Raw genomic sequence first — 12,884 nt, 5'->3', positions numbered from 1 at the left:
CCACATGTTGAAATAGGACAGTAATTAGGTTACAGCAAGGATTATTTTAGCATGTCTTGATTTTTAGTATGAGTTGTGTAGCCAGGATTTTAAAATTCAGATTCTGAACTTTTAAGTGCAGATCTCTTATTAACAGTTCCTTTTCAGTTTGTCCATTGAAAAATTTACAACTGAGACTATTAGAGGTAGAAATTGAATCAGATTTCAACATTATCAGTCAGTATATATACAAAATAAAAATAAAACTATGGCATGCTTTTGAAAAAATTCTAGATATTAACTAATTACTAATTATCTGTTGTAGGTGAAAATTTTGACCAGAGTCCTTTGAGAAGAACATTCAAATCCAAAGTTCTGGCCCACTATCCTCAGAATATAGAATGGAACCCTTTCGATCAAGATGCAGTAAACATGGTATGTGTTTGGTTTTTTTTTTTTTCCTCTTCAGCCTTCTTTTTATTTTAAGATGACAATAGTGACTATATTTTGAATGTCTACATTATTTCATTTAATTTAGCCCTTTAAATAAAAAATTCTTTAAGATATATTATCTTCATTTTACAGATGTAGAAAATGAAGCTCAGGGAAGTTAAGTAAGTTGCCTAAAGTCCCCATAGCTAATAAGTGTATATAACAGACCCTCAAAGCCCATTTTCTTTTCCGGCCATTAAGCTGTGTGGTGAATTTGTATTACTTAATACGTAGACACTTTGGTAACAGTGATATCATTTTCTTGGCCTGAAGTGGAGCCTGATGGAAGGAGCATGATTACAGTTTTCATATTTCAAGGAATGTTGTATGATGGGTCTGTAATTTATCATATTCACAAAGTAAGGTAGGAAAGGAACTTCAATGCATCATTTAGACATTAGTAGGAATTTGTTTATAAGAAATTTAAATTAGTGTCATGAGTTACCAGTGGTGATTGTAAGTCCCTTTAGAGGTTCTTAAAAATATAGTAGGTCATAATTTTCAGGTCATTTAGGAAGGGTCCTTCTTAGAAGCCTGGATAATATTTTGTTCCTCCATGATCTCTGTGATTATAAAAATAAGGGGCCCCCAAAGTGAGTAAATCAGAGATCAGGCACGATAGGCACAGAAGTGATTAAAGGTGGACAGGGACTTCCCTGGCGGTCCAGTGGTTAAGACTCCACACTTACACTGCAGGAGGCGTGGGTTCCATCCCTGGTCGGGGAACTAAGATCCCACGTGCCATGCGGCACGGCCAGAAAAGAAAAAAAGAAAGGTGGAGTGAGACACATAGTTGTGGTTCTTTTTGAGTATTTTAAAGGTGGAGCCAAAAGACCCCATTATGATGTGATACTGTAAGGGAAGAAAATGAATATTTAGTAGTAGATGCCCGCTAGATACCTCATGAATGTTACTTTCACATACATGCTTACATGTACCCAGTGAGGATTCTTTTTTTTGTTGTTTTTGTTTTTTTTGTTTTTTTGTGTTTTTTTGTGGTACACGGGCCTCTCTCACTGTTGTGGCCTCTCCCATTGCAGAGCACAGGCTCTGGACACACAGTCTCAGCGGCCATGGCTCACAGGCCCAGCTGCTCCGCGGCACGTGGGATCCTCCCAGACAAGGGCACAAACCCGTGTCCCCTGCATCAGCAGGCAGACTCTCAACCACTGCACCACCAGGGAAGCCCCCAGTGAGGATTCTTATTCATATTTTACAGAGGTTAAGTTTACTTGCCCAGAGTTATACAGGGAGTCTCAGAGGTTAAATCCAGATCATTTTTACTCTCTAGCTCACTTTTTTCCCAGCTGCATGCTGCCTCCCCCAAAGAAAAGCTATGTAACTTGGTTTTGACATGCCCCAAAATGATATGGGTCACATTGGATCCTTTGCAGTATTTCTCTATCACAGTAAACCCATTCCAGTCTGGACTTACTCCAAGGATGGAATAGCATGGTACTTTTTCTAAGGACAGATGCCTAAGGCACTTGGCAGTTCGACTTTGATTCTTTACAGAGCACAGTGTACTTATTTCTCTTAACTGTTACCCTATACCAAAATCATGAGAGTTGCCATTTTGCTGGAAGTTCATACTGTGGGGCCTAGCCTCATCTTTGGTGAAGACAGTGCTCTAGGTATTAAGAGGAACACAACTGTTAGTTATATTTATGAGACTTGGAGGAGCACAGACAAGCTTCTGATTAAAATAGTGAGCAAACAGCAGTGACAGAAAATAATTTATCAGCTGCTTAAGCCAGCAACTTAATGGAAAGATATTAAAGAAAAGAGTGCCTACATGAAGCAGTGGAAAAATGGATAAGAATGTAAATAGATTACAACACTTAATCTTCTTAAATTAGTAATATATTTCAAAGTATAAATTATTCTGTGAGAAATCAGAATGGTGTCCAAAACTAGTTTCTTACTACAGTATGAATCCACAGTCATTTGGAACAAAATGCCACACTTGATGTGTTTTATTACTTTTAATCATTTGGATGGATTAACAGTAAGATATCTGTGTTAGCCTTTACCTCTATCTGCATAACATTCATCTCTAAAGCAATTATCAGCTTCCTTGATCTGTCTTTGATATTTTCTTTACCCCTTCTCTCTGAGTTATTTTACGCAAGCAGAAAACATTTCCCTCTGAAGAACAGACACGTAGGCTTGTGTTTCGACGCTTAAGCACCATACAACATTTTGTTTATTGCTGCAAATTTAAAGGGATTTGCTGGTACTCCTTGAAAATCTCTGAAAAGCATCCCATTAAACTAGTCTGCATTTGGGTCATAGATTTACCTCCCTTAATTTCCTCTTTGATTTATTAGTAAGTACATTTGTATGAAGCTATAATTTATTCCCACCTACAGGTATAAAGCTTTGTTCTTGCCTTTAGCAAGACCCCACTCCAGTAAATTATCGCCTTCTGTAATATCACTTATTCTGCTAACAAAGTGGAGCTTTGGATAAGGGTCATTAATTTCATACAAATTAAGTACCCAAAAGCAATGAAACTTGTTAAATAAAAAAAACAATTCCATGTATATGAGTGCAGTGCATATATAACAGAAAATAGATATGTGACATTTGAAATTGCTTCTGAATTAATTGCTTTTATGTCTCTTTTGGTTGTGGATTCACAGGTTTTTGTGGGGAAAAAAATGGAAGTATCATAAAACAGAGAGAACAAAACAAGTCATATACCCATCACCCAGAACTAACATGTCAACATTTGACAGATTTGCTTCAGAGTCATACCTTTCCTCTTAAATGAAACAAAACATTGCAAATGGAGCTGAAGTTCCCCTGTCTTCCCCCCACACCCCACCACCCCCCCACCTCAGATCTCTTTAAGGAAATCAGCATATTGGCATCCATGACTGTCTATGTAATGTTCTAATAGATGGAGCTTATCCTTAAGAATGTAGAGAACCTAGGAATTGTTAGGAAGAAAATATGGTTAATACTTTTTTAAGCAAGTTTTGTGAAATATAAAGATTCTTTTTTGTATATATGTCCTAAATGAAACATCTGATATATATTTCAGGTAACTAAAGAGTAATGACTATTATATAGCTCTTTATAATCTGTAAAGCTCTAAGTTTACAATTTACTATTTACTTTGATCACAAAGAAGGGTGGAGTGGAATGAGGAGCAAAGAGTAAAGGGTAAAAGGTTGGCTGGAAAGTACCTATTTAGACATCCGTCTTGCAAAATGCAAGGAAAAAGAGCACTATATACTTTTGACAGACTCAGGAAGTACTTGAATTTGAAATGGATAACCCTTAGTTACATTAATAGATCTGACATTGGAATGAAAGTAAGCCCTCATTGTGACCCAGCTTTAAGGTCATGTCTCCCAATAAAATCATAGGAATGGGGGCTTTAATCCAGCCATTACTGGGGGAGCCCACTTGTTTTCTTAACATTGCAGCTAGAATATTTCACTGGCATCTCAAACTCAGCATGCCCCAAACTGAATTCACAGTCTTCCCACCAATCTTGTCAGTGAATGGTACAACCGTCTACCTAGGTGCCTAAGCCAAAAATCTAGCATCATGCTTGAAAGTTCCCACTTTCTCACCTTCTCCCATATACAATCAGTTATCGTCTACTTGTCTCTGCTTCTACATACCCGCCTCAGCCCAAACCAGCAAGCTCTCTTACCTGGATTCCTGCAATAGCTGTCTAACTGGCCTCCTGCCCCTGTCCTTTCTGTTCTTCACACTACAGCTTCTGCTTCTGCTTTCACCTCTCTTTGGAAGGCTCCTCGCCTAGTGAATTCTTCGTATTGACCCTTCAGATTTCATTGTAAACATGATTTCCTCAGAGAAGCCATCTCTAACCACCACCTTCCATCACCCTTCCAGCATTCAGCCAGGTCCCCTTAGGTTCTCTTGGCACCTTGTACCTCTTTGTAGCACTGTTACAGTTGCAATTAATTAATTATGTAGCTGGTTGTCTACTCCCTGTCTCCTGCTATAAAGTAAGTACCATTAGGACAGGAACACTCTTTTATTCATTGCTATATCCCTAGCTTTGCGCATAGAGGAGGTTCTAATCATTGAATAAATGAAGGTCTATATGCTTGCTTACAGTACTTCCATCCCCTGTCTTTGTTCAGGTGTCACCTCCACTGCAAAACCATCTCTTAGGCAGGAATGGTTAGGTGCTCTGTCTTCTCTATTCCTATAATACTTCGAACACACTCTGTAGCAGTATTGGTTACATTATTTTGTAACTGCTGGTTTATATGTCTTTCTTTCCTATTAGGCTAGAAGCTCCCAGAAGTAAGGGATGATTTTCATATTTGTCTTTTGAGTTATCAAGATCTAATGCAATACATGACATAAAGTAAATGTTTATTAAATGAAGAAAGGAAAGAGAGAGGGAAAGAAGGAAGGAAGAAAGGAAGGGCAAGCTGACTCATTGAGAGTTTTATTTGAACAGTAAGAGAGAAGGAGTGGGATTAATAGAACTATAGAAAATGGAAAAAAAGAATTGTTAAAATTCTAGCCACACTACCTAAAAGAGTCCAGAGAGATAATGAGGACATTTGGTCACTCAAACCAGGAGAGGTACACAGCGTTGTGAGCCCAATTTGGCTAGAGTAATCTGATTGCCAGCGACAATCTGGTCAGCAGTGACAACTCTAAATTTTTAGTTGTTGTGGGAGAGTGGGGCGGGGAGGGGATATTGTTGGTAAACAGCAATATCAGGGGCTAAAAGATGTTGTTGAATGCCATGGTAAGCAAATCTTGACTTACAGTTTAGGATTATGAAAAATAAACTTGACAAATCATATGATTCTCACTTTTAAAAATGAAAAAGCAATAGCATTTTCCAATTTATGGTTCCCAGATTAGAAATATAATTCTTAGTTTTGTTGATGTGTAGGAAGAGAATTTAATAATTCTTACATTTGTTATCTGTAGCATAGAAAGTCATTCTTCATTTTGAGCACAACTTTTGGCAAGCTTTTCCTGTAGATGTTTGAATCCATGCTGATGAAAACTACAAATCCTTAAGGGAATATTTGGCAGCTGTTCAAAAACAGTTTGAGCTGGAATTTTGTGGTTTATGATGTCAGGAAACCCTGTCAATTAAATTAAGTCTTTATGTTGACTTTGGAGGTCACTGTGTTTCTGTGTTGCCTATTTGATGTAAAAAGAGAACTACAGATTGAATGAAGAGATGAACTAAATCTGATCCTGTACCCCGAGCTGTTGTTCTTGATTGTTTTCTTGTTCATTCATTTATTCATTCATTCATTCAACAAATACTTCTGTGTGCCATGCACTATGCTATGCAGGTTTGAGCTTAGCCTGGAGCAAGACTGATTCATCAGATCATCCTTCCTACAATCTTTACTGACTGTAGTAAATGTGTCAGATGAGTTTTCATTCATAATCAGTAGAAGATCTCATTGACTTGTTATGGTGAAAGCAGCTTTAATTATGAAGGACTCATTATGAAAATATTCTGCCATGGCCTTTTATTCCCAAGATTAGGAATAAACAAAATTTCCCCCTAACAAATCTAGGTATTCATGTGTTTTACCTAAATCTATATCTTATTTTGCCCAAATGTACACAGTAATTTAATTTTTGTCAACATACATATATAATAATAATTAAGTAAAGCTACCATAGCTCTTTCCAATTCTTATATTCAGTGATATGAAATATAAAGACATTTTCACTGGGATACTTGTGCTGAGCTTCACAATTTTTGCTTTTTATCTTTATCAGTCACCATTTATTACGGCCCCAAATAGTGTATTGTTCCATGTGTGGTACTCTTGAATCGTTAAGGCTATTACCAGTCCTTGAGTAGTTTTCAATCTAGAGATGAAACAAAATTTGAGAAACTACTGTGTGTCAGTATACGATGTACATATGTATACTATGGTGCAAGATTTTAACTGCTTCATTCAACAAAGACTGTTTTAGAGGAGACGTGACATTTTAACGGCATTTGTAGGATGAAAACACTACTTTTTATGGAAAGATAAAGGAAGACCTCTTTAAGGTAGTATTTATATGGAGACTTACAGGAAGTAAGGGAGTGTTTTGGATATATATAGCTCTATAACAAACCATCCCAATGTTACTTAAGTGGCTTAAAACATAGGCTGGCAGGGTTTTTTTTTTTCCACAAAGGACCAGATAGTAAATAGTTGAGTGTTGTGGGCCATGCAGTCTCTGTTGCAGTTATTCAGCTCTGCTGTTGTAGTGCAAAAGCAGCTGTGTGTCTACACAGCTTAAATGGAGGAGCGTGATTGTGTTCCAATAAAATTTTATTTTCAGAAACAAGTGGCAGATTGGATTTGACCTCAGGGCTGTAGTCTCTTGATTTAAAACAACAAAATCATTGTTTTGCTTACAGATCTGCAGTTTGAGTAGGGTTTGGCAGGGTAGCCCCTTTGCTCTACTGGATGTGAGTTAGGGTGGTTCCAGGCCGAGGACTGGGATTATCTGAAGGCCCCCAGCAGAGTAGGTGATAAAGAGCAGGTTTCAGTTCCCCAAAACCTCACATTCTGTCTTCTGGGCTTTTGCACGTGCCCTCTCTGCCTTCTCTTTATCTCACTAACACCTATACACACCTACACTTATCCTCAGGTCTCCGCTTGGGCTTCCTTCATTTTTTCCCCTGGTGGCTCCCTCTTTTCTCATTTATGTCCTCCTGCTGTGTTTTTTCCTGGCAGCCTATATTTACCCTATCATAGCACTTCCAATACTTCATAATTTTTTTAAAATTTTTTAATCATCTGTCATCCTTACTGGACTGGAAGCTTCAGAGGAGCAGGAACTGTGTCTTTCTCACCATTGTATCACCATCACAGGGCCTAGCTCAGAAAGGCACTTAATAAGTGTTTGTTCACAGTTTAGATGAAGGACATGTAACTCTTAAGTGAATTACATTTTTTTGGTAATGTGAGGATTTGGGAGAACTTCTAAATTTTATACCAGGTCGATTATTAAATCTGAAAAAAAATGTCATAATGTATGGTAAAATTATTTCTATGCAGAAAGTATGTTGTAATACAAAAGTAGAAAGCAATAATAGAAAAGTTAATAATGATCGTTATTTTAGGATAGTTGAATTACAAGTTCTGTTTTCCTTAGTGTATTTCAAATTTTCTGTAACTTGTTTAAAATGTTTTAAAGACTCGATTTTAATTTCTTGTGCTTTGTAAGTATCTTAAATATAGCATCTTTAACTCCTCACGTAATTTTATTCCCCAGTTTGACTCAATCCTGGGTAGTTCCCAAGACCTGGGGCATGATCTCTGCTGGAAATAATCTAAAATGTCTTGTTTCTACCCTTCTGCTTCAGTAAATAAAAAATCATTTAATTTTCAAAGTTTATTTTCCTAAGGATAATACTGTTCAAAATAGCAAAAATGATACTGTTGTTTTTATTATTCTGTGTTTAACTTTTTTTCCATTTATCAAATGAGCCTTCACCTGTCTGTGTATTCCTCTGAAACAGTATCAACATTACTCTAAAAATAGTCCTTGAATACTAAATATTTGTAAAGTGCCCTTGCATATTTTGTCTTCAAGTCACTGATGCAGCAAATGTTGTAGATAAAGAAACCGAGGCTCAGAGAAGTTACATGACTTAATGAAGGTCACAAACTCAGATGGAGCTTCACAAACATTTTTTCTGGTTTGAAGTTGTTTGTGTACTGCCTTCTCATGCTTTTCTTCTCCTTCCTCCACAGTTGTGCATGCCTAAAGGGCTATCTTTCAGAACACAAACTGACAATAAAGACCCTCAGTTCCACTCATTTATAATTACCCGGGAAGATGGTTCTCGTACCTACGGTTTTGTTCTCACTTTTTATGAAGAAGTTACAAGTAAGCAAATCTGCACAGCAATGCAGACGCTCTACCAGATGCACAACGCAGAGCATTACAGCAGCTTGTACGCTTCATCCTCCTGCAGCATGGACTCACTGGCAAGCAGTATTGACGAGGGAGATACAACTTCCCTTTTGAAACTCCAGCGATACAACTCTTATGACATCAGCAGAGACACCCTGTATGTTTCAAAAAGTATATGTTTGATCACACCACTGCCTTTCATGCAGGCCTGCAAGAAATTCCTTATCCAGCTTTACAAGGCAGTTACCTCACAGCAGCCACCACCCTTGCCGCTTGAGAGCTACATCCATAATATTCTCTATGAGGTGCCCCTTCCTCCTCCAGGGAGATCACTGAAATTTTATGGTGTTTATGAACCTGTCATCTGTCAGAGGCCGGGCCCCAGTGAACTTCCTCTCTCCGATTACCCGCTGCGAGAGGTCTTCGAGCTCCTGGGCCTGGAGAACTTGGTACAGGTGTTTACCTGTGTTCTTTTAGAGATGCAGATCCTTCTCTACTCACAAGGTAGGTCTGCCCTAGATTTTAGGTCTCCTAAAAGCAAGTACTTATGCTCTCAACTACTGGGGTATATTATTAGAACCAAATAATTAATGGTCCGAAGTCTCTTCTGTCTTGTGTAAAGGAGAGGGTTTTAGGTAGGACCAGAGGCTGAGAGGTTACTTCTCTTTTGGATGGCAGTGGCTGTAGAGAAAAAAAGGGAAGGAATATAAAAACATTAACTTGGCTGACTTAAGTGTATTTGTTTTTTAATGGAAGTAGCCCTTTTTTTCCCTGATAATAACATAATCATCATAAAAGAAACATATTTCTTTTTATAATGAAAGTGAGAGAATCCTCTTACTACCAGGAACATGTAGACTTCTCATTTTTTTACAGGTTAGTAAAGGTTCACATCAAGACTCAACTGACATTGGAAAAGGGATAAACGAAATCGTTGACTCTGCAGTTTCCTAAGGGGATCAACTTTGGACGGGTTGATTTCATGTAGTGAGAGAAAGGGGTACAGGCGTGTGGAACAGACACGATTCTCCTAGGTCTAATAATTCCACCAAAGTTATGTGGGGGGGTTTTGTTTTGTTTTTAATCCCAAAGGAAGTTATCTTTGTGATATTTTTCATTCAAAATTCTCCCAAAACATACTTAAGAAACTAGCAGAATTTGGGTTTTATTTTACCAGTGCATCTGTGATGACTAACTTTGACCCTAGACTAGAGCACTGGTTCTAGTCTGAACATGAATTTGCAGAGGAAATAGAGATGCTGTGTTTTTGGGGTTTTTTTTTGTTTTTTTTTGCGGTACGCGGGCCTCTCACTGTTGTGGCCTCTCCCGTTGCGGAGCACAGGCTCCAGACGCGCAGGCTCAGCGGCCACGGCTCACGGGCCCAGCCGCTCCACGGCATGTGGGATCTTCCCGGACTGGGGCACAAACCCGTGTCCCCTGCATCAGCAGGCGGACTCTCAACCACTGCACCACCGGAGAAGCCCGAGATGCTGTGTTTTAATGGATAGTGAATTGAAGGAAAATATAAAATGGTACCTGTGCCTTGATGGGTCTTTTGAAAAATGTGGCACAAATATTGGGTTAGCATTTTGCTAACTTGTACTTAGGCTGACAGAATTGTAGTGCAGTCTCCTGACTGTTGCTGTCAAGCTTATTTTACCAGTTTCCTTTTTTTCTTTTCTATTTTAAATTATAAATGAGGCTGAGCCAAGTAGGCTATATTTGTACTTCCCCATCTTGTGTGTATGTTGATACTGTTTGTGTGTTGACAGCCCTTCATGAGGTTGTATTTTCTTCAGTTTATCCTACGTAATGTTCTCTGATAATGTGTTCCAGTGTCTCAATTTTTGTTGTCAGGAAGTTCTTCTCTAATGACTAATCTGAATTCTTTCCTGTCCTTGTGCTCTCATTTTCTTAGCGCTGGTCATTACCGGCAGATCACCCTTTTGTATCTGAAAGATTTAATGTTAAGTAATTCTTTCTTCCTTTCTACGTCTTCCTGTCTTGCTTTTTTCCCTGAAGGGGATAGGGGTTGGAGATTTGCTTGTTGGGGCAGGGGCTTGAAGCTTAATACCCTCAGGTATATTAGCTTATTAGTAAAAAGAATTTAAATCCTAGATTTTCAAGAGATCTTCCCAGTCATTTAGTTCCTTTTCCTAATGTCCTGCCTAGAGAAGCAATTTGGGGCAGAAAGAATATTGTTTTTTGTTTTTTGGGTTTTTTGGCGGTACGCGGGCCTCTCACTGCTGCGGTCTCTCCCGCTGCGGAGCACAGGCTCCGGACGCGCAGGCTCAGCGGCCATGGCTCACGGGCCCAGCCACTCCGCGGCATGTGGGATCTTCCCGGACCGGGGCACGAACCCGTGTCCCCTACATCGGCAGGCGGACTCTCAAGCACTGCGCCACCAGGGAAGCCCAAGAATATTGGTTTTTGAAGTGATAACAATCATGGGTTCAAATCTCTGTTCTGTCACTTACTATCTGTAACCTTGGACAAGTTACATAATCTTCCTGAGTGTCAATCAGTTCATCTTTATGGGGATAACAGGTTTTTTCCTTCTTCTCTCACTGATTTATTGTGAGAAAGTAAGAAACCTGTGCTAACTAAATGATGGCCAATGTTGTTGTAATTATTATCAGTTTTATTAGTCCTACATAATCCTCTATAAAATTATGCACATCTTAAGTTGTGAGGATCTGACATATTATTGCATTCAAAGTATAACTTTGTTAAATTATAGAGTCAAGGCATTTGTTTCAGGGTTGAGAGCTTAAATGTTCTCTTATACTGACTGTCATGCTTTTTAAAGAAAAAAACCCTTAGTTATCACACTTCCTGTTTTAAATAGCACTTTATGTCTCTGTGCTTGTGGTCTGTCTTGAGCTCTCATCTTTCTGCTCAGCTTGATTAGCTTGTCCCATTTAGTTTATGGAGTCTGTTGAAAAGTTATAGTTAATTAATATCTACATATTAATTTCAGTTTCAAATTAAGAAGACTGAATATTTATGAGCATGTTTTTGTACTCAAATGAGTATTTTTTGGTAACTTGGTCTTTTATGCTGAACACAAGAGTGAGTCTTGAGATTGTAGAACTCTCATCATACATATATTTTTAAAGTGTCATACAAAAAGTAGGCTCATAAAGTAATTTTCTAATCATTCACAGAAATCACTCTATATTAGGAATTGTACTATTAAAGTGCCTTGTACATTTTGGTCTTTTTGCCCCCTGCATTTAATCCTCTCAACAATGAGTTAGTACTGCACATGCTTTTATGAAGGAGGAAATTGATGCTCAGGGAAGCTTAGTAACTTAGCCAAGATCACACAGCTATTAGGTAACATGGTGGAGCTGAGAACGGGCTTGGATCGGTCTTTATCCAGAACACTTACCCACATGTTAGCTGTATTGGACACTGCACTTAACCTTTCCTTATCTGTCTCAGTATGTATTTTTAAATTATAAACTCACCTCTGAGGGTCTTTTGTAAAGGTACCATGTTAAATAATTGTAGATTATCTGTGTAAATGCAAATTTTAACAATGACAAGTGTCTCTCCCATTAGAGAAAGAAGGGAATGAATTAAGAGTTGTTATGTTGATTTGTACTCTGGTGCCATTCTTCATTTCTCCTGACTGTGTTAAGGAGTTTTAATAACCTCTGGTACTTCATTTCTTGTTCACTGATGCCATAAAATTTAAAAACATTACAAGTCTTGAACAATTACCATGAAAACCCAAAAATAATAAAAGTAGATGGATTTCAGTGATGAAAATGTCCTTCTAGACTGATTTGAAATTCTTGTGCACAGCCCTTTTTTTTTCTTTATTTTTTAAAAAATGCTGCCACACACATTCCTGGGCACTGTTTGTTTGTTGGCTGCGTTGGTCTTAGTTGCGGCACATGAGATCTTCGTTGCGGCACATGGGCTCCTCTCTAGTTGCGGCACGTGGGCTTCTCTCTAGTTGTGGCATGCGGGTTTTCTCTCTCTGGTTGTGGCGTGTGGGCTCCAGGGTGCGTAGGCTCTGTAGTTGTGGCGCATGGGCTCTGTAGTTTGCAGCACGTGGCTCTCTAGTTGAGGCACCCGGGCTCAGTAGTTGTGGTGTGCAGGCTCAGTTGCCCTGCGGCATGGATCGAACCCGAGTTCCCCTGCATTGGAAAGCGGATTCTTTACCACTGGACCACCGGGGAAGTCCCCCACAGCCCATTTAAATCTATCCAGTCTGGGGACTTCTCTGGTGGCACAGTGGTTAAGAATCCACCTGCCAATGCAGGGGACACGCGTTTGAGCCCTGGTCCGGGAAAATCCCACGTGCCGCGGAGCAGCTAAGCCCATGTGCCACAACTACTGAAACCCGCGTGCCTAGAGCCTGTGCTCCACAACAAGAGAGGCCACCGCAGTGAGAAGCCCGCACACCACAATGAAGAGTAGCCCTCGCTCGCCACAACTAGAGAGAGTCTACACACAACAACGAAGACCCAATGCAGCCAAAGATAAATAAATAAAAATTAATT

At 39.0% G+C, this 12,884-nt stretch overlaps 1 protein-coding gene across 7 annotated transcripts in view; it reads left to right on the top strand.

Moving 5' to 3' along the window:
* Positions 1-12,884, top strand: part of DENND5B (DENN domain containing 5B) — a 210,393-nt gene that overhangs the window by 101,595 nt on the left and 95,914 nt on the right. For all 7 annotated transcript variants that reach the window (XM_081247880.1, XM_081247879.1, XM_081247883.1 and 4 more), the window contains 2 exons: positions 305-414; positions 8,205-8,871. In XM_081247880.1, the coding sequence (XP_081104006.1) occupies positions 305-414; positions 8,205-8,871 (777 nt within the window). The remainder of the gene's footprint in view (positions 1-304; positions 415-8,204; positions 8,872-12,884) is intronic.

This window comes from Mesoplodon bidens (genome assembly GCF_964165515.1).
Source record: "Mesoplodon bidens genome assembly, chromosome: 11".
Taxonomy (NCBI): Eukaryota; Metazoa; Chordata; class Mammalia; order Artiodactyla; family Ziphiidae; genus Mesoplodon; species Mesoplodon bidens.
This window is presented reverse-complemented; position numbering and strand designations above follow the sequence as displayed.